This window comes from Bos javanicus, chromosome 17 (genome assembly GCF_032452875.1).
Source record: "Bos javanicus breed banteng chromosome 17, ARS-OSU_banteng_1.0, whole genome shotgun sequence".
In the NCBI taxonomy this organism is placed as follows: Eukaryota; Metazoa; Chordata; class Mammalia; order Artiodactyla; family Bovidae; genus Bos; species Bos javanicus.
The window spans coordinates 62,306,913-62,331,975 of record NC_083884.1 but is presented as its reverse complement, the minus strand read 5'-3'; the positions used below and the strand labels follow the sequence as shown (position 1 = coordinate 62,331,975).

Genomic DNA, 25,063 nt, shown 5'->3' with positions numbered 1-25,063 from the left:
AATAGGGCCACTGTGTTAGGAAATACTGGCTCTGCCTTCCCTTGTAGAGAAATCTTTTAAGGGATCATCATTTTGGCATATATAAATATATTTTTAGTATGTAACACTTTTTTTTTTTCTTTTTAGTTTGCCTTTCACTTTCTTGATTTGCCCATTTGTGATTTCCTGTTCAAACGAGACTTGTCTGAAACCATTGGTTCCTTGAAGAGGCACTTTTGGTGATTCTGAAAATGAAGCCTACATCCTTGAAAATGCTTCATTCAGCCTGGCTGGTCCACCTTCCTGTCTGTTTCTACAGCTGGTCCTCTCCACTTCCTTACGTTGTCCCTTCTTCCCTGGGGCCAGCTCTGCTGTGGTTGCCTGCTTTGTTTAGGCTCTTCTTTCCCTGGTTCCGCTCCCCATCTCCTTTCCCTTCAGAGGTGTCCTTCCTGACCACTCGCTTCAGGAGCCTGAGCATTCTCCTCCTCCATCTCTATCTGCGGAGACGGAGGGGCGCCCCCTCCCCTCAGAGTGCAGGGGAGTGGGCGTCTGTGCAGACACGGCTTGGCTGCCCAGGGCACTGATGTAGGTTTGGGGCACAGGAGGACTCTAAAGCTTTGCTAACAAAGATTGCATGTCCACAGTAAACCACTTCTACCGTCCACCAGAATCCAGATTTGAGAACTGACTTTCAGGTTGCTTTGAATTCATCAATGGTTAAAGTAGGCATATTACAAAGTCCTCAAGAACATGGATCACATCTCCTATTTGGGTACTGTATACCAACGTTCACTGGCTTTCATTCTTAATAACTTATTTTTAAAGGTCTCTCTCTTTTCAGGGTGGGGGCACACTGGGCGACTTGGGGGATCTTATCTTAGCTCCTCGACCAGGGAATGAACCCAGGCCCTCAGCAATGAGAGCGAGGAGTCCTAACCACTGCGCTGACAGGAAATTCCCAAAGTTTCTCTTCTTATAAATATTTATTGTAGAAAATTTAGGCAAAAAACGAGCAAAACAAAACATAATCTTACTGCTGAAAATAAAAAAGCCCCATACTTTTTTGGTGTACAGACTTCTGCCATTTCTTACATACATAGGTGCACACAGACATAAGGGTTTGTGTAAGGCACTGTTTGGAAAATTTGACCTTCTTTTTAGTTAACACTCACTCTGATCATCTTTCCAAGGCATTAGATATTCTCCTAGGCTGTCTCTTAAATGTCTGTAGAACATCCTTTGTTTGAATGAATGAAAGTGTTTCTTTCGGCAGCTCTTTTAGTGTCTCTGCCCCTCTTGATGTAGCATTAAGGTGAGCATTCTTACAGCTGTCGCCCACGGCTCTTAAACGTTTCCTGGGATAAATCCCCTAAAGCAGAACTGCTCAGTCAGGCTTTTTTTGGGAAGCTTTTGATTCATAATAATATTTACTTCTGTTTCTCTCCAGACACTACAACAACAGGAGTGTAAACTTCTCTATAGCCGAAAAGAGGGTCAGAGGCAAGAAAATAAAAACAAAAATAGATATAAGAACATCCTGCCCTGTAAGTACCAATCTCTGTAATAGTCACTCTTGGAGGTTTTGATCCCCAGTGTCTCTGTCACTTCTCTGGGGAGGTGGGGCATGTGCTTTTTCAGCAGATCCAAGGCCTTAGCTTCTTTTAATTGTAAGTAGTTTCCAAAGTAGTCAGCTGTGGTGGAGACTGATGGCCTCGTTCATCGAGTTCCTGTGATGCTGCTTCTTACAGAGTGAAATTGCCACTAGGAGGCTTAGAGTGTGGTTGTTTCCTTCTGTTAATTTAGACTGCCCAGGAGAGATCATGTCAAGGCTTGCTCTCTCCCAGGGTCTCATCGTCAGCCTCAGGGGTCCCAGGCTTGTGCCCCTGCTTTGCAGTCCCTGGCTCTTGGGTCTGCGTGGGAAAACCGGTACTGGAACCCCCAGAGTCACTACTCTTAGCTCCAGGCTCTAATGCAGGGTCTCCAGAGTGGGCCAGGAAGAAACATTTAGAACTTCTCTTGATTTATAATTTTTATCCAAAAAAAAAAAAAGGAAGAAAAGAAAAAAAAATCTGATATGCAGCTTGATACCAGAATGTGTATAATGTATTTAATAAGCCTTGTTTGTATCTATAATTGGATTGGATTGGCCAGAAAGTTTGTTTGGCTTTCCCACATAGTGAGCATACAGAAGAACCCGAATGAACTTTTTGACCCATCCAATATGTATACATTTCAATGTCCAAAAACTTTATTATTAAAGTTTATTGGGGAACATGATCAGATTGGAGAGCCTTGCTCTAATGTCTCATCGGGTCAGAGCTGCTTTGTTATATATTGTAAACCCATCCCGTGTGTGTGGAGCATAGTCCTCCTCTTTCTGTGTTCATATGGGCACATACATGGTGTATATGAACATCACATCCATATAGATATGTGTAAGTGAGGATGGGAGACAGTGGAAGCTCTTCTAATATCGAGGAGAGAAAAAGAGGAATTTGCAGGGAATCATTCTGAGCCACAGCATGGTCCTAATGACCTTGGGGAAGCATTATCCTCTTTACGTCTTAAGTTTTCATTTCTGCTCAGGAGGTCTGAATGGTGCTCATTAGTAAGATGTGGGCATGTAGGGAAAGATGACGGGAACAGTGGTATGCAGTACTAAACAGAATATTACTGTCCTTTCCTCCCATAAAAATCCCAAGCAGATGTTTCTTCTGATTAGCATCATTTTCTTTAAAGATGGGCAATCTGAAACAAAAGAACAGTATTAAGACATATGACTTTATTACTAATTCCCAGTGTAAAATGTGTTGCTTAGGAAGCACACTCAGATTTTTATATCAGTAATGTACTTTTATACAGAATTTGGTCAGTAGATACTGTTGTCAGAATCTTGTTGCCTGGAGACTGTATTTAATTCTACTTCACTTTTTAAAAATCCTTTTTATTACAGAAAGTTTAAAGTATATTTGAAAGTAGTCAAAATAATATACACAACCCACACATGCCTAGCACCCAGCTCTACCAATTGTCAGCTTGTGCCTAATCTTGATTCATTTCTATTCTTTTTTTTTTTTAATATTTATTTATTTTGGCTGCGACGGGTCTTAGTTGCAGCACGTGGGATCTTTAGTTGCGGCATACAACCTCTTAGATGTGGCATGTGGGATCTAGCTCCCTGACCAGGGATTGAACCTGGCCCCCTGCATTGGGAGCATGGAGTGTTAGCCACTGGACCACCAGGGAAGTCCCAGTTTATCTGTATTCTGGTACATGTCTCTTCTTTCCCTGAATTATTGTGAAGCAAATCTCAGACATACGTTGTCTACCTATACTTTTCCTTTAAAAAAAAAAAAAAACAGCAACAAGAAAGCAAAAAACCTTTAGTTTTGAAATAATTTTAGACTCACAAGAAGTTGCAAAAATACGTAGAGGGTTCCCGTGTACCGTTGTTTTCCCCAGCTTCTCCAGATAATATCCTCTATATCAACAATACACTATTAAAACCAGGGAATTAACATTGCTACCTTATACTCCTTAAGGAAAGCATTTGGGGGCATCATATTCAGATTATCGTGCTCACATTGGATTTAGTTTTTAATACCATTTTATCATGAAATGAATAAAACTGGGACTCCCTGAGGATGAGCTGATTTGACCTGATTTGTCCTGAAGGGGTCTGAGTACACTGTGACCGTGGTCTCTTCTTCTTCCAGTCGATCACACCAGGGTCGTCCTCCATGACGGTGATCCCAATGAGCCCGTTTCGGATTACATCAACGCAAACATTATCATGGTAAACTGCTTTCATGGTGTCTTCTGACTATATATTGCTAGCCAGTTTTTGTATTTTAAATCCTTCCACATGGCATGAAAGCAATTTTCGAACGTTTGAAGTTGTTTTCTTTCTCAATCTCTAGCCTGAATTTGAAACCAAATGCAACAACTCAAAGCCCAAAAAGAGTTACATTGCCACACAAGGCTGCCTGCAGAACACCGTGAATGACTTCTGGAGGATGGTGTTCCAAGAGAACTCCCGAGTGATTGTCATGACAACGAAAGAAGTGGAGAGAGGGAAGGTAGACTGTGTACTATAGTTTCTTGAAGTATTGGACGTGTTGGGTTGACCATGTTAAGAACTGAATAAACATGTTAAGCTTGTTCTAACTGACCCTCTGGAAAAAGGGGAGTGGAGGAAATCTGGTATAGTTTTCTACACTGCGTGGTATAGTGTTCTATACCTAGTTTCCTGGGCAGGGATCAAAACCCAGCCCTCCTCAGTGAAAGTATGGAGTCTAACCACTGGACCACCAAGGAGCTCCCTTGTAGGATTCTCGTTGTTGCACTGCTAGTTGTTAACACGTCTGAGTACCTTTGGGGCCAGTTATGGTCATGGTGAGACAAAGGCTTCCTCCAGCAGCCGCCCGCAGTAGCATTAGATGTTCTTGAATTAATGGACAAGTTAAAACATTTTTATAATTTCTGCTTCAGGGGAGGATCACCTAATCTGAGTGTAGAAAGGAAAACTGAACCCTCCGTCCTACCAGTTGCCTGGTTGCAGTTATAAGAGGCCGCCCATTCTCATTCTCTGGTTGCAGTTGTAGGTGGCTGACCTGGGGCTGGGAAGAGAGGGTTCTTGGGTTACTTCAGAGGGATTAGGATTGGTCCCTCTCAGAAGAGCTGCCAGAAGCTCCCAGAACAGACAGACATTGGGACCAGTCACCCTGCCCCACTCCTTACCTCCTCCTGGCCTGCGCCTGTGTTCCCATTCTCCCTCTTCACTCTTCAGCTGGAGCAGAGGGTGTGATGTACTCTTGGTCTCCCGACAGGTCTTTCCAATAACTTGTGTTTGCTTGGTATCCACCCCCAGTGCATAGAAGAAAAACCAGCCTCTGGATTCCTGGGCTTTTAATTTAAAAGCTAAAGTATCAGTGCTCACGTTTTTGAATTTGTTTGCCAAGGTTTACATCAGAGTTTGGGAAACTGAGAGGAGGGCGCAGTCATTCGCAGACACGTAGAGTCAGCTACAGTGTTAGGAGTTGTGATTTGTGTTCTCTTGGGTGACCAGCAGTCCTCAGAATTGATTGACCAGCGAGAGCATTGCATACATTTAATAGTCAAAGTGTTCATTTGGGGATAATAAAAATTGTATCATCTGTCAAAAAGGTACTTGGATCTACAAAATACTGGAGGGAAAGCCAAATTCAGAATAATAAATAAAAGGCCACATAAAGCATGTCAAGCAAAAAAGTAGTGCTATCCATTAATTCTTCTGTTGATCTTTCCTTCTACCATATTTTGTTTCCTTTCGATTAATCATTGACTGGCGGGGTGTCTGCAGCTGTTTTCTGATTTCTTGTTTTTTAACAATGAATTGCTGTATCTTCCTAATGTACCAGGTAGATTTCTCTTGCTGGTAGATGTGTCTTGGGGGCTGTGGAAAGTGAGTGGTGTGGGTGACTGCTCCTGAGGAAAAAAGCAAGACACAAAAACATTCTCCATCAGCAGATCTCTGCAGACTCATGTCTCATTGAACAAAGTATCTTCCTCTTTGGCAGCAAGACTGATTCCCCTAGTGCCATATTTTCCAACACGAAGCCAGCAGCTATTGCAGGCTTGGCGTTCCCAGGCGCCCGGTTAAGCGAGGGTGACGTGTGCAGCAGGTATCAAGTGGATCTGGATATAGAAAAAGCAGCTGGTTCAAAACTCCATCAGCTGCCTTTCTGTGCTGGAGTTGTTCACACTTGGGTTAGATAAGGCGCGGAGCCCTCCTACACGGGCGCGGAAATGAACCAGACAGTCTGGCTCATTGGGCAGCCCATCCACCTCCAGAGCCCCTGCCTGTCTTCCCTGCAGAGTGACTGGCAGATCTCCGGAATTCAGTGCTCAGCTGTTGCTAGACAGCAACCTGCACACCCCGTAGTCCCCCGCTCTCTGCTCTTTAGTTCTTTTTTAGAAAGAAAGTTCAAGTCCTTTCTTAAAAAATATATTTATTTATTTGGCTCTGCTGGGTCTTGGTTGTGGCATGTGGGATCTTTGGTTGAGGCATGCAAATGGTCACCTGTGGCATGTGGGATCCAGTTCCCTGACCAGGGATCGAACCCAGGCCCCCTGCATTGGGAGCATGGAGTCTTAGCCACGGGATTGTCAGAGAAATCCCTCCTTGGTTCTTTAGAGAGAAATAAATAAGCACTGAGTCTCCTTAGACCCATGACTTAGATGAACCACTCTGCTACACTGGCTTTCTCTTCCCACTTCTCCTTGGTTCTCCCTGCATCTGCTTCTTTAGTTTGAACTCTTCTTTCCTTTTCTTTGAAAATCCAACAGTTAGACACCAGGCAGGCCCTTTTCCATGTTAGTAGTCAACACTTGAATGTTGCTCTTCTGCTGGTTGAGGCTTTCATTTCACAGTTCACAGAGATTAACTCTTTTCTTGGACCCCTTCCAGAGTAAATGTGTCAAATACTGGCCTGACGAGTATGCACTAAAAGAATACGGAGTCATGCGCGTTAGGAACGTCAAGGAAAGTGCCGCTCACGACTATACGTTAAGAGAACTTAAACTCTCGAAGGTTGGACAAGTGAGTATACTGTCGTACTTTAGAGACTCTGGTAACTGCACGGAGGGTGCGCTAATCCAGGGTCGTGCGGTCACTCCTGCTGCATACCTTCAGGCATTCGCTCACTCACTGAGTAACATCCATTTATGGGCACCCTCTGTGTGCCAGGTACCAGCGAGGTACTTGTTTTGTTGTTGTGTTAGTCATTCAGTCGTGTCTGACTATTTGTGACTGTAGCCCGCCAGGCTCCTCTGCCCTTGGAATTCACCAGGCAAGAATACTGGGGTGGGTTGCCATTCCCTTCTCCAGGAGATCTTCCTGACCCAGGGATTGAACCCAGGTCTCCTGCATTGCAGGCAGATTCTTTACCGTCTGAGCCACTTGGGAAGCTGCAAGGTACTGGACTGGTGTACGGCAAACCAGACCTGCACAGTCCCTTCCCCCACAGAGCCTAGGGAGGTGGGAGGCTAAGGAGTAGATAACCAGCCAAGCTTTCCAGTTGTGCTGGGGCTGTGAACGCCACAGTGTGGTATGTTAGAGAATGAAATGGAGTAAGCAGGGAGGACCTCTTTGAGGGGGTGCCAGGCAAGCTGAGACCTGAAGGTGGAGCAGCATCTGAGGCTCGGGAGAGGAGAGCTCCAAGCAAAAGGAGCAGCAAGTGCAAAGGGCCTGAGGCCTATTTTAGTGCTCGTATTCCATGTGTCAGCTTCTAATTGTACGTAGTTCAGGTTTGTCCCTGGGATGACTATGTTTGTTTCTTTTTTTTTTTTTTTAACTTTTTATGGTATATTGAAGTATAGACGATAGTTTCAGGTGGACAGCAAAGGGAGTCACCCATACGTATACATCTGGGGTGACTAACTTTGCATCCAGCGTGATTTGGATTCAGCATGATTTCATGGTGAGACGGGCTTATTCAGGGGCCTCTGGGGACACAGAGGTGAACGAAACAGCCTTTGTCCTTAAGGAATTGCAGTCATGTTGCCACGAGAAGCCACGGTACAAGTCCCTATGCCATTGAGCAGACACCTGCTGTCACACCCACCTGAGGTGCTGAGATTCCTCAGCAGTGGGTGGAGAGAGGGTGGGGGGAATGCAGATCTGTGATGGAGAGAGTGCACGGAGTCCTAGCTGGGCAGGCGGGGGCAGGAGGCAGGCGGAGGACAGAGGAGGGACTGTCCTCTGATGAGTTCCATGATGTGGTCTAGGGACCCGAGTGAGCCGGGAGCCTCAGCGGCTGTGGTCCAGGGTGAGATGTCAGAACTTCTGATGTGCAGTTCTGTTGCTGGCAGGAAGAGAGTGGAGGTTCAGTCGATTGCAAGACTGTGCGAGGTCTGTCAAGCAGAAATGAGACAGAGATTTAGAGGACATCGGACAAAGATTTCAGATAGGTTTTTCTTCAGCTGTAGTGATAAACTATCCGTCTTCTCGTTATCAGGTGTTTCTCAGTAGCAGGTGGATTTTTGTTCAGGTTTTTTTTTTTGATAAACCATCCATCTTCTTGTTAGCAGAGATTTGGGAGTGTCAGGCATGGGAAATGTTGGTGTTTGGGTTTGTGTGTTGCACTTTAGGATGCAGGTGCTGACACGAGACCGATCATTTCTCCAAGATTGCTGGTCACGGATTATCTGCTTTTTGTATAGCATGTTCCATTTTTTTTTAAAGTACTATCACATGATCTCATTTTAGCCTCCTAATCGCCTGGGAACCAGGAGTGGGACCAGAGACCTCAGTGGCCCTTTATATAGGAGGAAGAACAAGGATGCTCAGGGCAGCTGGGTATCTCTCATTCCCTGTCCTTTCTGTGACCCTGGGAACCCCCTGAGTTTTAGCTCACTGGTAACCTCCAGAAAAATCCTTTTTCATGACTCAGCAAACTAAATGCACATAATTCACGAGAAGATCTTGACCGTGGTTCAGATTCCTTGGATATTCTGAAGGTCACAGGTGGTGGATACTGGTCTGGTTATTCTCTCTCTCTCTCTTTTTTTTTTTTTTTCAAAATCCCCTTTAAAAATGTTACTTAGCGTATGTAGTCTCCAGATAATGTAGGAAGAAGATGCAGTGACAAATAGTGACCTAACTGGGTGGACCCAGAACACGATGCTTTTTTGGTTTTTTGTAGTCTCGGTACCCTTGTTGACCTTTACTGTCAGTCCTCAGAAGAGTGCCCGTGTGCTGAGTCTCTTCCTCTCTGCTTCGCAGTGGCTCTGTGTTTAACTGGTCTTGTTTAGTCCTCACAGTGATAATTGTGGTAGAGAGTCTTATGCCCATCAGCACATGAGGGGTTTGAGGCTTAGAGATATCCACGGACCACAGTGAGTGTGAATGCTGGGGTTGGGGCCTGAATCCACCCACCTGATTGCAAAGCCTGTCTTACCCTGTCTGCACCAAAGTAAAAGTTGAAATAATTATAATAAAAGTGCATGTTGTAGGAGGGGAGGAGGGTCAGGTACAAAAGACAGAGATGAGCAGATGTCTGGAGGGAATTCCCGCTGTCTCAGGTGGTGGGAGGAGAGCCCCCGAGTCCCAGAGGGCTCAGTGGTCTCCCACGTGGAGCTGCGCTTGGAGGAGCGGGAACGGGGACCTCATCTGCCACTGGCTAACGGTACAGACACGGATGCCAGTTGTCATTTCCTCAAGAACAAACTGCCATATGAGACATCTTGTTTCTTTGGACAGAGGCAAGGGGTTCCAGCCTCCAGAATTGCTCAGCCAGACCCAGGAGGAGGAGAGATCTGGGGAACTTGTGGAGGGGACCTGTGAATGGAGCGTGAGGAGGTGGTGCCAGCCTGACCCTCCTGGCTCATAGAGGATCTGGGAAAGATGGGACTTGGACGATGCCTCAACCCCTTGGTTTATTTAATTCTTTTCTGGTTTTTCTTGGCTCTACTCCAGGGGAATACGGAGAGAACGGTCTGGCAATACCACTTTCGGACCTGGCCGGACCACGGTGTGCCCAGTGACCCGGGGGGCGTGCTGGACTTCCTGGAGGAGGTTCACCACAAGCAGGAGAGCATTGTGGACGCGGGGCCCGTGGTGGTTCACTGCAGGTGACCAGCCCCCCCACCTCTGAGATGTCACCTGTCCCATCATCTCTTGATGCCCAGGGTGCTTATTTGTATTTGCCCAGCCCCAGCCACAGCTCCTGAACTGTGAGAAAAATTTAATGCCTGTTTGTGGCATTAAGGGACACTTTGACCCCAAAGTACATTTCTTCTAGATCCTGTGGGACCACCAGGTACTGGGGTGGTGGGGCAGGAGGTGGTGAACACAGTCCTTATTCTTAAGGCACCCTTAGTCTGGTAATGTTTGATTGGTTTTCTCTGTTCTGCAGTTATTTTAGGATTAATCTCTTTGATTGTGATCCTGTTCTTGTTTTCCATGGAAATATGATGTATTTTTTTCCCCCTGACAACATACCTGTTTGTTTCAGAATATTTGGACCACTCCCCATTCAGGCTTCTAGAAGCCAGGCCCATGGCCTCCGCACCAGAGTTTGTAGGTGCCAGTTCCCAAGTTTAGGCTTCATGATTATACTGGGGAAAGTTGGGTTTCCTAAATCTTTCATATGTTTGGCAAGTAGATGCCTGTGAAACATTATTTATTCAGTTCTATAAAAACTCCCTTTTATTGAGCCCTTGCTCCATACCAGCATCTGCATTCATTGTTTTTCACCCGTTACTGATAGTTGATACTCATAGTAGCCCATTTCACAGATGAAGAAACTGAGGGTCAGAGAGGTTAAGGGATTTGCCTCAGGTACACTATGTTGGAGAAGCTGGGCTCCAAGTGCAGGATGGACTGAGTCCAAAGCCCTGGGCTCTTTGCTAATATGTTTGCAAATATAAATAGACAATCTTATAAATACTCCCAAGAGCAGACATTGTTAATATTAATAGCTTGGTTTTGAGTATAAAACCCTCATGAATGACTCCATTGTCCTCGCTCTTCGTCCTTCTGCCCACAGTGCTGGAATTGGCCGGACAGGGACGTTCATTGTGATTGATATTCTTATTGACATCATCAGAGAGAAAGGTAGGTCATTCGGAGGGCAAGAAGCTACGATTCCTGTTTTCAGTCTATGGAAGGAAAGTGCTAGTGAAAATAGCCTGCGGAAGAAAATTGAATGTTAAAGTATTTTCACAAAAATCTAGGCCAGAGACTTCAACTTTCAGTATGTTTGCTCAAGAACAGGAGTGATGCTGTTTGAGCCTAGGAGCAGTGGTGGTCTCTGTCCATCTGCTCACTCCTTGCTGATGGTACAGGGCGGTGTTGTAACCTGCGGGGCTCCTCTCCGCTGACCCCTGACCCTATAATCTTCTAGGATCATTGGTGTTGGTCAGAAGGCCAGTGCCGTAGCCCTTGGAACAGGTTTGGTTAAAACATGAACGTGTAAATTTGCTTTATCTCTGCTCAAAGTTGTGCTTTGAACCGCTGCCCCTTGTCTCTGCAGTTTCTCCTGATGCTCCATGGTGCTTTGCTTTGTAGGTGTTGACTGTGACATCGACGTTCCCAAAACCATTCAGATGGTGCGGTCACAGAGGTCAGGGATGGTCCAGACAGAAGCACAGTACCGATTCATCTATATGGCCGTCCAGCATTATATTGAAACACTACAGCGCAGGATTGAAGAAGAGCAGGTACCAAGCCTGCACGGCTGACATGTAGATTTTTGGTGTTTTTTTTTTCTGGGCAGTTTGGCTTGGATATGCTCTCCTTCTGAGCGAGAATACAGGCTTTGCTAGATAACTGTCTTTATCTGAAAAGGAGAAACAAGTTCCCAACCAGGAAGGACCTCTCTGGAAATGAATTATTCCCTACCACACAACTCTGATTTTTCACTATGGAGTAGCTCAGGGAGGGGCAACAGGCCTGACAGATGGGTTTGGGATTTTCCCAGGCTCACCTGGCAGGCTTAGAACTCCAAGCCTCAAAGTTTCCAGCCTGTTCCAGTTTTGATCCAGGCCTTACTCATCCTGATTCCATCTCTTAAATGAATGCCTCACCCTTTATAGCACATGAGGATTGGAACCACCAATGTGGTCAAGTTGGAAACAGAACCATTTCCATTTTTAATAAACCATACATAATGAACAGTGTGGCACTGGAGCCTTTCCATTGGAAGCTCTTTATAATACACCAAGCTGAGTTCATGAGGCCTGAGGAGACTGCTCTTTTGGGAGCTATCCTTAGCTCACTCCCCAACCCCAACCCCAGCCCCATCATCATGCTGCTCACTGGATAGATGTGATGTCTAAACATCAGTGGTATTTGCCTTCTGTACCCTGTTTATCACCTTCTGGAAAACTCAGCTTCTCAAAAATGGGACCTGCAACCTGATTGAAAGGCTTCTAGCCTAGCAGTGCAGCGGCCACGTTATCAAAGTGTGGTTAGCCCAAGTTAGTTAGTTTAGCAGGTTCTCAGTCCATGCAGAAATACTCACTAGGTTGTTTCCTTGTACAAAAATGTCTTCAGAAACAGTGTGGATATAGGAAGGCATGGTCAAATGATTAACAAGCTCTGTTCTGGTTTTGAACTTTACCGCTTTAAGTCGTTGTCTTAATGTAAGTGCTATGAACTTAGAAGTAGAAGTGTTAATCTCTCAGTCATGTCTGACTCTTTGCAACACCATGGACTGTAGCTCGCCAGACTCCTCTGCCCATGGAATTCTCAGGCAAGAATACTGGAACGGGTAGCCATCTCTTCTCCAGGGGATCTTCCCGACCTAAGGATCGAACCCAGATCTTATGCATTGCAAGCAGATTCTTTACCGTCTGAGCCACCAGGAAGCCTTTAGATGGTTACTGTAGGCTATTTCATATTCACCTTCCAGTTACATTGATTTGGGCCAGGAGTACTTACTTAAAGCATGAAGTTGCCTCAAAAGAAGGACTTCTAATAAGTAGAGTGCAGTCCCACTGGTACAAATGGGAAATTACTTGGGAATATCTTGAAGACCATAAGGTAGTCTTGCTTAGAAAAGCTGGGGGAAAAGCTCTCTATTTCATTCAGAAGCTTTGGTTTTTCTTCTGGTTTTGGAGAATTTAGGGACTTTCCCTCCCAGCTTATTTGGCACTTCACATCTTCCTATTACTTACCATATATGGTCTCTCTGACCCTAAATCTGAAGTTGTAATTTGGATTTAGGAACTAGTTAAAATCAAAATGCCTTTATTGCTGCCCTTTTATTGGGGATGAGGGGTAGAGGAGGTAGAATCACTTAAATATTACAGAATGTAGACTATAGAAATTGGATGTCCCCAGTAATCCCATCCCAAGAGTACCAAACGAGTGTGTGTATTCGTCCATTCAGCCAATACTTTTCAGTGCCATTATGTGTCAGCGCATTAGCTATTTGGTATATGAACCCTTGGATTTAAAAGAAAAATATGTAGGCTTACATTGTTTTTTAAAATTAGATTTTGTGGGGATTTCCCTGGTGATCCCAGTTGTTAAGACCCCATGCTCCCAACATGAGGGTTACAGCCTTGATTCCCTGGTCAGGGAACTAAGATCCCGCATGCCACAGAGGGGGGCAAAAAAATAAATTTTTTAAAAAATCCACTAATAAAAAGAAATAAAATAGATTTTGTGGTATGTTGTTTGCTTCATTGTACTGTTTGATTCAATGTAGGATCTTGCTACTTGACTTGGGACTAGAGTAAGAAGTACTTTAATTTAGTAGGTTTCAGTGGCAGACTTAAAAATATTACACCCACCTGATTTTTAGATTAAGCAAATGAACAAAGCTCATTCAGCATAATTAATTATTCTGAAATCCAGGCATTTCCAAAATTATTAATATGAAGCATTAAGGACCTTTGGGAGTAAAAGACTGTGCTACAGAGGAATAAATGGAAAAAAAGAAAATGACAGTCAGAGGTGGAGAGCAGGGTAAGGGAAGAAGAGAAACCAAGGCAGCATTGGAAGGAGGAAATGCAAAACAGGTGGGAATCTAGGGGAAATGCAAATGAGCGAGACTGAAAAAATTTTCCAGTCTGTATATACCAATCTCACACTCTGCTGTTTACTTGGAAGTCGATTTCTTTTGTTAACTTTCATTTACAGTATTAAAAAGACATTTTAAAAAAATACCCAGAAACAGCGTAATGGAATTCCCTTAGAATGTTCAGCAAGGTGATAGCATACTATTGCACTGTTTCATTATTTTGCAGTTTGTATTTTTGTATCTAACATTGTGTATGAAATCTGTTTTGGTGTGCACACATACATATGTACATTTCCTCTTATTTTGTGATATGAATACATCACATTCATTTGTTTTTTTGGTGAATGTTGTTGGAAATAGCACGTCACTGGACATCCTTGTCAGCTCTTCTAGGCTTGTGTGCATGAGCTTCTGAAGAAGAAAATGTTTAAAGTTGTAGTACATACATCCCTTTTCATCATTCAGTTCAGTTCAGTTCAGTCGCTCAGTTGTGTCCGACTCTTTGCGACCCCATGAATCGCAGCACATCAGGCCTCCCTGTCCATCACCAACTCCCGGAGTTCACTCAGACTCAGTCCATCGAGTCAGCGATGCCATCCAGCCACCTCATCCTCTGTCGTCCCCTTCTCCTCCTGCCCCCAATCCCTCCCAGCATCAGAGTCTTTTCCAATGAGGCAACTTTTCGCATGAGGTGACCAAAGTATTGGAGTTTCAGCTTTAGCATCATACCTTCCAAAGAAATCCCAGGGCTGACCTCCTTCAGAATGGACTGGTTGGATCTCCTTGCAGTCCAAGGGACTCTCAAGAGTCTTCTCCAACACCACAGTTCAAAAGCATCAATTCTTCGGCGCTCAGCCTTCTTCACAGTCCAACTCTCATATCCATACATGACCACAGGAAAAACCATAGCCTTGACTAGACGGACCTTTGTTGGCAAAGTAATGTCTCTGGTTTTGAATATGCTATCTAGGTTGGTCATAACTTCCCTTCCAAGGAGTAAGCATCTTTTAATTCCATGGCTGCAGTCACCATCTGCGGTGATTTTGGAGCCCCCAAAAATAAAGTCTGACACTGTTTCCACTGTTTCCCCATCTATTTGCCATGAAGTGATGGGACCAGATGCCATGATCTTCGTTATCTGAATGTTGAGCTTTAAGCCAACTTTTTCACTCTCCTCTTTCACTTTCATCAAGAGGCTTTTTAGTTCCTTTTCACTTTCTGCCATAAGGGTGGTGTCATCTGCATATCTGAGGTTATTGATATTTCTCCCGGCAATCTTGATTCCAGCTTGTGCTTCTTCCAGCCCAGCATTTCTCATGATGTACTCTGCATATAAGTTAAATAAGCAGGGGGACAATATACAGCCTTGACGTACTTCTTTTCCTATTTGGAACCAGTCTGTTGTTCCATGTCCAGTTCTAACTGTTGCTTCCTGACCTGCATATAGGTTTCTCAAGAGGCAGGTCAGGTGGTCTGGTATTCCCTTCTCAGAATTTCCCACAGTTTATTGTGATCCACACAGTCAAAGGCTTTGTCATAGTCAATAAAGCAAAAATAGATGTTTTTCTGGAACTCTCTTGCTTTTTTGACGATCCAGTGGATATTGGCAGTTTGATCTCTGGTTCCTTTGCCTTTTCTAAATCCAGCTTGAACATCTGGAAGTTCACGATTCACGTATTGCTGAAGCCTGGCTTGGAGAATTTTGTGCATTACTTTACTAGTGTGTGAGATGAGTGCAATTGTGCGGTAGTTTGAGCATTCTTTGGCATTTCCTTTGTTTGGGATTGGAATGAAAACTGACCTTTTCCAGTCTTGTGGCCACTGCTGAGTTTTCTAAATTTGCTGGCATATTGAGTGCAGCACTTTCACAGCATCATCTTTCAGGATTTGAAATAGCTCAAGTGGAATTCCATCACCTCCACTAGCTTTGTTCGTAGTGATGCTTTCCAAGGCCCACTTGACTTCGCATTCCAGGATGTCTGGCTCCAGGTAAGTGATCACACCATCGTGGTTATCTGGGTCGTGAAGCTCTTTTTTGTACAGTTCTTCTGTGTATTCTTGCCACCTCTTCTTAATATCTTCTGCTTCTGTAAGGTCCATACCATTTCTGTCCTTTATCGACCCCATCTTTGCATGAAATGTTCCCTTGGTAGCTCTACTTTTTATCATTACCAGATACTAACTAGTGTTAGTACTATCTGTTCTGACGAATTGTGCACCAAAGTGATGGCATAGTCTACCCTCCCACCAGCAGTGAACGAAAGTCACTGCTGTATGTCAGTATTTGATATGCATACCCTTTCTAATGTTTGCTGTGTCTTGAATAATCCTGAAATGAAAGCAGCATTGTATAATGATGAGAACTTTATGGATTAGATTTTTGGAATTGGTTGTTTCTGGGTGAATTTAGGAGGAAAGAGTGATAAATCATCTAACCAGGAGTCCTACCGAATGCAGTTCATTCTGTATCTGAGATGAGATTGCATTCTACTGATTTCTTTGCCTTTTTTTCCTCCAGAGTTTATCATTGGGCTGAAAATAAAGTATTAAATGTGCTAGGGTTTTTTTTCTGGTGTAAGGGTGGGATAGGGACGATGTGATAAAATGTATGATCCTGATAAGAGTGCTGACATCTTTTGTACCCGTGGGCCATTTCTACTTGGAGTGCATTTATTTCTGGAACTCTTTTCCTACCTGTTTACTTGAAAATCATTAAATGTGTTGCAAGTGAACTATGAAATGATTAGATGCTAATGTGGCAGAGAAAGTGTGAATTCTCTCTTAGCTCAGAAGCAGGTACATTTCATTTAATACAGTAAGTTGTTAATGCATGATTCTCTCTGTTTTTGAATTGTATGATTCAAAAGTCCCTTTCACTCATAGGATGGATTTACATGGAGGAGGTGAATTCTCTGGCATTTGGCCAGCATACCAGTATTCAGGGTTCAACTTATCTATCTGTCCAGCTCTGTCTCTCTCTCTCTCCTTTTTTCTTTCCTGTGAAATGCCTTTTTAACTTCTTCAATCCTTCAAAAAAGTCATAGGACTTCATATATGCAACTTTTGCTTTTCAGAAAAGCAAGAGGAAAGGACACGAATACACAAATATTAAGTATTCCCTGACGGACCAGGCAAGTGGAGATCAGAGTCCCCTGCCACCTTGTACCCCAACACCATCCTGTGCAGAGTAAGTAGAAATGAAGGAAATTCTTTTTGCCTGAACACAATCCTTTAGAAAAGCTTAAAAAATGACACATCTTTGCGGCACATGCCTTTCCTTGGTGCACATTATTGTTGCCTAACTGGTTTGTGAGCGTGGCTAGCTAAGCTAAATTGTAATTCACCTAAACTGAAGGCTGCTTGCTCCACTGGCTAGGAACCTAGGGGATTATAAATATATCAAATGCTGTTTCTCCAAGAAGAATTTTATTTTTATTTCAATGGGGTGGGGGATTGTTGCAGAAGTAGGTAATATCCCTTTTGATGAGTCAAGATTCTTTGCTACATAAAATAATGGTCTAATGGTCCCCGGTGGCTCAGGTGGTAAAGAATCTGCTACAGTGCAGGAGACCCGGGTTTGATCCCTATGTCGAGAAGACCCTGTAGTGAAGGGAATGGCAGCTTCCTCCAGTATTCTTGCCTGAAGAATCCTGTGGACAGAGGAGCCTGGCAGGCTATAGTCCGTCCGGGCACAAAGAGCTGGACTTGCTGAGTGACTAAGCACACAGTGGCCCCCACAGCTGTGTTCTCATTTTCCGTGGTCAGCAGAAATCCACTGTGGCCATTTAAGCCCGCGGTTAGCGAACTATAGCCCCCAGGCCAAATCTGGGCCGCAGCTTGTTTTTGTACAGCTCGTGGATGGTTTTTAAAGGGTTATTTAAAAAAACACACACAAAGAATAATACATGACAGAGACCGCATATGGCCCGCAGAGACTACATAATTTTCGGTCTGGTTCTGCACAGAAAAACTTTGCCAACTCCTTTTTTAAACTAAAACATGTGATAGGAAAATATTTGTTAAATCAATGATGTGAATAGTAATTATAAGTTATGATTTTTCTGTATATCCTGCAGTCACTCTCTGGTATAACATTTACTTTTTATTTTCCCCTGCGAGTCTTATGTCTGTTTGTTTCTGATGTGGATTTTTAAACCCCTGCTGGCTTTAATACTCTATATAAACGTTTTGGATAACATATATGAGGTTCGTATTTACATTTGCTTTCTATTTAACATTGAGATGAAATGATGCAGCAAAAGTATGCTTTCCGCCAAGCTCCCTCTTCCTTCTGGCTGCTTTTTTCTTTCCCAGTGGGCCGATGGGGAAAGTTGATACTTTGAATTGTGATCTGCAGTGGAACCAGCGCGTCAGGGCTCCGATTTCTTGCCAGAAAGCTTTCCCCACATGTTGGCTCAACAGAATTAGCTCTGACGACTCCCCTGTTACCAGTGGTCGCCTGTGACTGACAGCTTCTCTGCCTTTCCCATCATCCCTCTCATAGGGTGCAGACCCAGGAGACCCCAGCCCCTGCTGCTTGTTTCAACTTGTTCCTCTCTGGCCAGCCCTCTGCTGCTGGTTTCCTCATCCTCCTGGGCTGTTCTGGTCACCATAGAGTCTGGACTCTGATGCTTCCCTGCCCACCAGGGGCCCTAAACCACCAATCAGCTTCATGTTCACCTTCACCTGACTGGATAGGGACTGAATGGATCTAGAGTCACTGTCTGACTATTCCTACATTTTGCCTTCATGGACCTCTGGCCATCAGATCCCTCTCCTCGCAGTGAATACCATTTTTTTCTCTGTGCACATGCCCCAGCTTCCTTCATGGTCTAACCAGGACCTCGTTACACGGGCCTCCCTTACTCCACCCTCCTGGGAAACAACTCTCCTTGTGCCAAACCCTTGAGAGTACAGGAACTCAAGGCTCTTCACAATGATTTTGATATGTGTTTCTGTGTCAAATGCCCTCCTAGAATGTCAGCTCCTTGGGGCAACAGCTATATCTGTGCCATACTCAGTCCCAGAGAATGAAGTAGATGGGTTAAAACTATCACATAAGGTTAAACAGGCTGTCTGTGTTTTTGTTAGTGTCGTCTTCTTTCTTTTCTTTTCAGAATGAGAGAAGATAATGCCAGAGTCTATGAAAATGTGGGCCTGATGCAGCAGCAGAAAAGTTTCAGATGAGAAGCCCTGCCAAGACGTCAAGCACAGAAATAGGTATTTCAGTGGAAGTGGTCTTGGGTTCATCGTTCATATCAATTCAGTTCAGTCGCTCAGTCGTGTCCAACTTTTTGTGACCCCATGGACTGCAGCATGCCAGGCTTCCCTGTCCATGACCAACTCCTGGAGCTTACTCAAACTAACGTCCATCAAGTCGGTGATGCCATCCAACCATCTTATCCTCTTATCGTCCCCTTCTCCTGCCTTCAGTCTTTCCCAGCATCAGGGTCTGGTGAATTTGTGGCGTTTTGGAGCTGGCAGATAATCTGTGACTGTTATAACAAAACAAACCCCCTTCTTTTTAGAAATCAGCCTTCTTTTTCTTTTGCCTGTATTTCTTTTTCCAAGCTGGATTCATTTAAGTATTGAAATCAAATGCAAAATTAATTCTGTTAAGGCCAGGGTTAGCACTTACTGAGAAATGGTTGACCCAGGCTGTGCTGGGAGAGGATCTCTAGGGATCTAGAAAGTATGGGGACATGGTCCTGGATGATTGGAGTCAGGATGCCTGAGTTTTCACCTTAGTGGGCCTCTGATTGCCTGCCTGTGTGACAAAGGGCACTGGACCTCCTGGGCCTCTCTCTGACTGGCTCAACTCCACACCTTCCAGCTCTGATGCTGGGAATTATCTCCCTTGTACATCTCCTCCCTATCAATCACCTTTTTAGAGAGTGACCCAAGTATGTGATGGATGTAACCCAAGAGAATTTAGAAGCTCACAGTTTTTAGTATTTCATGTTGAAGTTCTCATTTCTGATGAGTAGTATATTTAAAAGCTTTAACTCTGCTTTAAAATGGTTTACTGCCTTGCCAGACTTTTCAATGTATGCTCGTTAAAAATTCTAATTTCTTTCTTTGCTAGATGTGAACTTTCACCCTCTCCCTGAAAAGATCAAGAATAGATGCAAGCAAGGTTACATGAAGAATGAACTTGAATTTGGAATACTTGCACTGTGGTTGGCTACCTTTTGATGAGCAAAATTTGAAACCATTTAAAGACCACTGTATTTTAACTCGATGATACCTGATTTCCAGTTACTCATGTCCTCAGATAAGAAGAAATCATCTCTATGATGTAGACAGTGTTATGTTTTATGGACTTTTATTTTAAATTGAGGAAGCAGTTAAATTGTGTTGTATATTTTACACATGATGGTGACTCAAATTCTAGTTATTGGCATTTTTTTTCTTTTGATAACCTCAACAGATTGAGTTTCCTCTCCCCTCTTTGTGGGGGATGCTAGGGCACTTGTAAGAGGAAAAATGATTTGGAAAAATTAAGTGACAACATCCTGTAGAAGAGAGAACAGTTTTATTTATCATCACTTATCCAGTAGTGGATAATTCATTTTGATGGCCTCTTATTTTGGCTCAAGAACAATTAAGCCAATGCCCCAGACTGTCTACCTTTACATTGACATTAAAAAATCACGGAGGGGAAAGATCACGGGAACTTAGGATAAAAGGCATCCTTTCTTCTTTGCAGTTGACCAGTTACCATTCAGCCTGTTGACTGAAAACGTTGTGGTGGGAAAACATTTGCCATCTTTTCTTTTCATTTGAGTAATTGTCTTGTGTTTGGGAAAAAAATTGCATCTTCAGATAACCAGTTTTTGGTTATCATTTGTTGCTGACAAACCACCTCAAAACCGAGTGGCTTAAAACAACAGCTTGCTTTTCCTCACCTTCTTCAAACTGGGCTGGGCTCAGCTGGGTGGTTCCTCTCCTTGTCTTGCTGGTGTCACTCATGTGGTGGGCAGGATGGCTTGGCTTCTCTGTCTGCGTGTGGTCCTCAGGTCTCTCATTCGCCAGCAGGGTAGCTGGACCACATTCATGGCAGCTCTGAGGCCCCAAGGATATAAAGTAGTAGCGGCTGCATGCACTGAAGACTTCAACCCAGAACTGTCACCACATCATTTCTACTGCCCCGTGTTGGTTAAAGTCAGGCCCAGGCCCAATTTGGGAAGAGGGGACTGCATGAGGGCGTGAACTGGAGGTAAGGTTCCTTGGAGGCCCCCAGCGTAACAGTCAGGACCAGTGCCGTGGAAAAACAGCTAAAAAAAAATAGCAAAAGTAGGAGCCGCTAGTGACCTTGGAAAGCTGAAGCTGGTTATGATAACTCGTGTAAGTTGGGAGTCAGGCAGAAACAGGGCCTTCAGCAATCTTCTTGAACCACTTCTGCTGGCTCTTAGCATATTTTCTGAACCATCACTTTGGGCACCTGACCTCTTAGGATGGATGTGTTTGTGAGGGCAGAGCGTTTGAAAGCAGAACCAGCTCGCTGCCCTAGCCCCTACAAGAGAGAGGTGTATGGAGTGCTTTCTTCACGCCCCTGGTTTTAGTCATATCCCATGCCCATGCTTGCCATTGGCTGAGTGAGGAGGAGCAGTTCTCCTGAGGTCACTAATCTGACTGAATTAGCAGTAGCTCATTTTTGTTTTAACTGAGCAGTAAGATTTGCTAACGTCCTACCTGAAGTGCCTTCTCCAAAGACATCCCTCTTTGCCCTGTGTGTTGAATCATCAGTCGGTGAGTGTATTTCAATTAAAGCGTCATTGGTGGACATGGTAAAGATAATAAAATGCCGTGGCAACTTTGCTGTTAAGTCATGGGCTCCTTCATCGAATTCTTTTTGCTTTGTCTCCTGAAAAGGAAGGACTAGATCCAGCCCTGGTAGTAGTTCCTTCCTGAGGGCTTTACCTCCTTTAAAATCCTGAGGAGATTTGTTTGAGAAGAGCCTGGCTGCCATTTTCAGAAGACAAAAATGTACATTGGAAAAAAAAAAGTACATTGATTTCCCCCCTACCCCACCTCCCATCCCGCCTAGCCATTGAACTTCAGCATTGAAGCAGTGCCTTCAGTGCTTCAGAATGCAGGTCTGATCTGAAGGTAATTACCTTGTAAGAGGAATGTAAATGACTGCTGTCTTCTTGTCAAACCTGTAAGGAAAGAGATTCCAGTTAAGTATTTGCAACAAGGATCTTGCGTCCTGTTATTTTTTCTTACATTGTCACATTGAACGGGTCTCATTTTTGCGGTAAATTTTTGACTGTGGACTTTGGGGGCAAGGTCTTTCACCAGCAAACAAGGGTTTGATTGTACAGTATATCTGCTGCAGTAACGTTTCTGCCTGTAGCTTAAGATCAGTTGGTTTTGCACTTGGAAACCACTTGATCTTGGCCAGCTTTGTAAAGGGACATTGATTTCATTTAGATTTCCCTCCATAAAGTCAGCAAACTATCATGTGCTATAAACTGATGCCAAGACAAGGTTGTAATAGTCCCTAGGGTGCTAAGGTTTGCCATGTGTTTGGTAAAGGTGATTGTAGGTTCTTGGGTAACGTTACATGGGATGGATTCAGGTGGAGGGACTGTGAAGATGGGTGGGGGCGGGGGGCGGGGGCTCAAGGTGCAGGTAGAAATACAGTGGAAATGGAAGTTCCAAAGAGGTGGTTTCTGAGGAAGTCAGAGGGCCTGGGGCCAGAGCAGTCAGTAAGAGTTGAATCAGGTTACCTGGGAAATAGGTGTGATAGCTACACGTCTACAGTCTGCTTCCGGGTTGCTGGTAGACATTAAATTTGCACAATATCCCGTAGCTGGCTAAGTATTTTAAAATTATAAGCATAGGATTTTATATTTGGGGTGAAGAAATTACCTGGCACGTGGTATTGGGGTTTTTTTAAAAAGAAGCCAAATTTCAGAGTCTTAATAAAACTTTTTTAAAAAGGAAAAAAAAAAGCAAAAAGACACCTTGTATTCAGTGTGTGGCCCTCCTGAAAATTCTGGTCATCTCTCCCTTTGAAATCAGTGACTCAGTGACTTTTTAAATGTGGCTGAACAGGGATGAGCAAGTACATGTGTGATTTTCTTGGTGTTTGTGCATCCTTTACAAAGCCCAGTTGCTTTGAAACACCCAAGAAAGTCATCAAGATTATTTTTAGGTGTTATTAAGGGGTTATTAAGGGTTTACTGGGGTTTTTAAGAACTAATACAATGTCCTGGGTTCTTTCTAGTGCAGCGGAATGTGGACAAAGGTATGCAGTTGTGAAGTGCTTTGTTGTAGCTTATTAATCCACAAGGGAAACTTAGGCTGTAGACATAAGTACAGACCCAGTGCAGTTCTTGTTTTCTGTATGTTGTTGGGGGAATAAAGTTTTATATGGCAAGCACATGGCCTCCCTGATTTCAATATGCCTTTATTAGGATCTGTATTAGCCCTTTATTTCTTTAAAATCTTTTTTCCTCTTCCTCTTGAAAAGTAAGTTCCAAAATATAGTTTATTGTATCTTCCATCCTTAAAAAGTTTGTTCCTTTTTCATTACGGGCAGTTCACACAAGGCAAAAATATTAAACAGTTGGTTTTAGTGTGTTGTATAACTTTACTGTATATCAAACTAATTTTTACAAGTTTTCATCCTAAACCTCAAATCATGTAATTAATAATTTGCCTGTTTATTTATGACCTAATTGTGATTCTTTTATTAATAAAAGCTAATGGAAAAGGATCCTTTATTAAGTTGATGACTAGACCTACAGTTAATTTTCCTGCAGTATATGAAGTATTGTACCAGAGTATTAAAAGATATGTAATATTTTATTGATAAATCTATCCTTTAAAAGGAATACGTTTTAGGATGTCATCATTTTGATGTGAATCATGTAAATGTTGATAATATGCACTGTTTATTATACATTTAGTGTTTCAAGAGATTCAGTTAATTGCCTTTTTGCCCACGTATATTATGTAGTCTACTTGCAATTGTTTTTAAAAAATGACATTAAAAGAATAGTTTATGTAGAGGAACGTTAGTGGCTGTTAATTGTCTCCCCACCTGTATTTATGGGTGTTAGTTTTAACTGCTTTGCTAGTCGCAGAGCTGCATTATCAGAGTAAAAGTGTATTTGTAAACTGTATGGGAACTAAAAATTAGGAATAAAACCATTTTCTTATATTACAGTATTTGTCATTTACTTCATCAAAAATGTCCAGAAACAACATTGCAAAGCAACTATACTCCCCCCCCAAAAAAAAGTCCAGAAAAACTGGATTTATATGTCCCTGAACCTCTATACTGGCCAGATGCTGACATTTAGCAACTCTTACCTAGAAGGGAACTTGGAATACAGAATGAATGAATCAGTTCCTCAAGCACTTACTCAGTACCTACTTCTTGAGTAGCTCTGGGAGACACAAAGGCGATTTTATTCGAAAGAACTTATGAGTAAGTAGCAAATAAAAAATATGTCTGTGTAATATATACAGAAAACATATAGAACTGAATGTAAATAGTATTGAGTGGGGCTCTGAAGTAAAGATATGATAAAGGAGGCTTGCAGGAGGAGTAAATCAACGTGGCATAGGACGTCAGCTCTCCCCTTATGAGTAGCTTTAGGTCTCATACCAACAGGGCATCTGCTGCTTCTGACATGGCTACACAGAAAGAAATCCTTTTTTATAAATAACAAAACAGGTGTTCCTTCTGTATTATAAATCCAAGGAATGATCTGTATTATTTACTTACTTACACTTTTGTAAAATACTGTTGCCCTCCTCTTGGTCTCAGCCGAGTTGCCTGTATTTGGATGCAGGTGGTCTGGTCATGTATCCGTTCAAGAAATATAGAGCCCCTGCGAAATGCCGAGTGCTGCGTCTGTCTGCATTAGGTCACTGGGCCTGAGCAGCGAGCAGAACAGATGTGGTGGCCTTCGTCACCGTGGTGGTGCTCTAACACGGGAGCTAGGCCTGGTACAGGTCAGAAGGTAGTTAACTGGGGATTCCCTGGTGGGCCAGTGCTCTCAATGCTAAGGGCCCAGGTTCGATCCCTGGTCCTGATCCTGGTTGAGGAACTAAAATCCCACAAGGGACTTCCCTGGGAGTCCAGTGGTTAAGACTTCACCTTCCAATGCAAGGGGCTTGAGTTCGACCCCTGGTCAGGGAACTAGGGTCCCACAGGCTGTGGGGTGCAGTCAAAAAAAAAAAAAAAAATCCCACAAGCCGCATGGTACAGCAAAAAAAAAAAAAAAAAAGGAAAGCAGTTAGCTGTACTTGGGATAAGCACTACTGAAGATGCAGGACAATAAGACAAGCAGGAAAAATGGGAATTAGACAGTGAATTTCAAATGGTATGGGAGTTGTGAAGAGGAACTGAGGGTATCTATCAAGCGAATTTTCACGAGAGGGGGAACCTCTGCTGGGTTTTCATAGCATGGTACTTTGGTGTGTAGTGACTGAACAGCAACAACTTTGTTGTGTACCCTCTGGGGTTTCAGAAAAGTATACACTGCTGGCCTGGAAACTCTCGTTCCCCTTCAGCCTGCCAGAGATCCTGAGTTGTACATTAGATATTAGTT

General features: G+C 43.5%; 1 protein-coding gene and 1 long non-coding RNA gene across 5 annotated transcripts in view; one reads left to right on the top strand and one right to left on the bottom strand.

Annotated features, from left to right (window-relative positions):
* The window catches only part of PTPN11 (protein tyrosine phosphatase non-receptor type 11), a 70,680-nt gene extending 47,013 nt beyond the window's left edge, over positions 1 to 23,667 (top strand). For 2 of the 4 annotated variants that reach the window (XM_061384977.1, XM_061384978.1), the window contains exons 7-16: positions 1,427 to 1,523; positions 3,696 to 3,775; positions 3,900 to 4,058; positions 6,428 to 6,559; positions 9,437 to 9,591; positions 10,509 to 10,576; positions 11,030 to 11,181; positions 16,565 to 16,677; positions 18,608 to 18,710; positions 19,576 to 23,667. In XM_061384977.1, coding sequence (XP_061240961.1) covers positions 1,427 to 1,523; positions 3,696 to 3,775; positions 3,900 to 4,058; positions 6,428 to 6,559; positions 9,437 to 9,591; positions 10,509 to 10,576; positions 11,030 to 11,181; positions 16,565 to 16,677; positions 18,608 to 18,677 — 1,026 coding nt within the window. In that variant the 3' untranslated portion in view covers positions 18,678 to 18,710; positions 19,576 to 23,667. Of the gene's footprint in view, positions 1 to 1,426; positions 1,524 to 3,695; positions 3,776 to 3,899; positions 4,059 to 6,427; positions 6,561 to 9,425; positions 9,592 to 10,508; positions 10,577 to 11,029; positions 11,182 to 16,564; positions 16,678 to 18,607; positions 18,711 to 19,575 lie in introns of all 4 variants that reach the window. The other 2 variants (XM_061384976.1, XM_061384975.1) reach the window with 1 other exon arrangement.
* On the bottom strand, positions 2,007 to 3,716 carry LOC133228912 (uncharacterized). The gene is made up of 2 exons (XR_009730415.1): positions 3,639 to 3,716; positions 2,007 to 2,727 (listed from the first exon to the last, which is right to left on the bottom strand). It is a non-coding gene; the product is annotated as an uncharacterized LOC133228912 (long non-coding RNA).
* Positions 23,668 to 25,063: the final 1,396 nt, after the last annotated feature.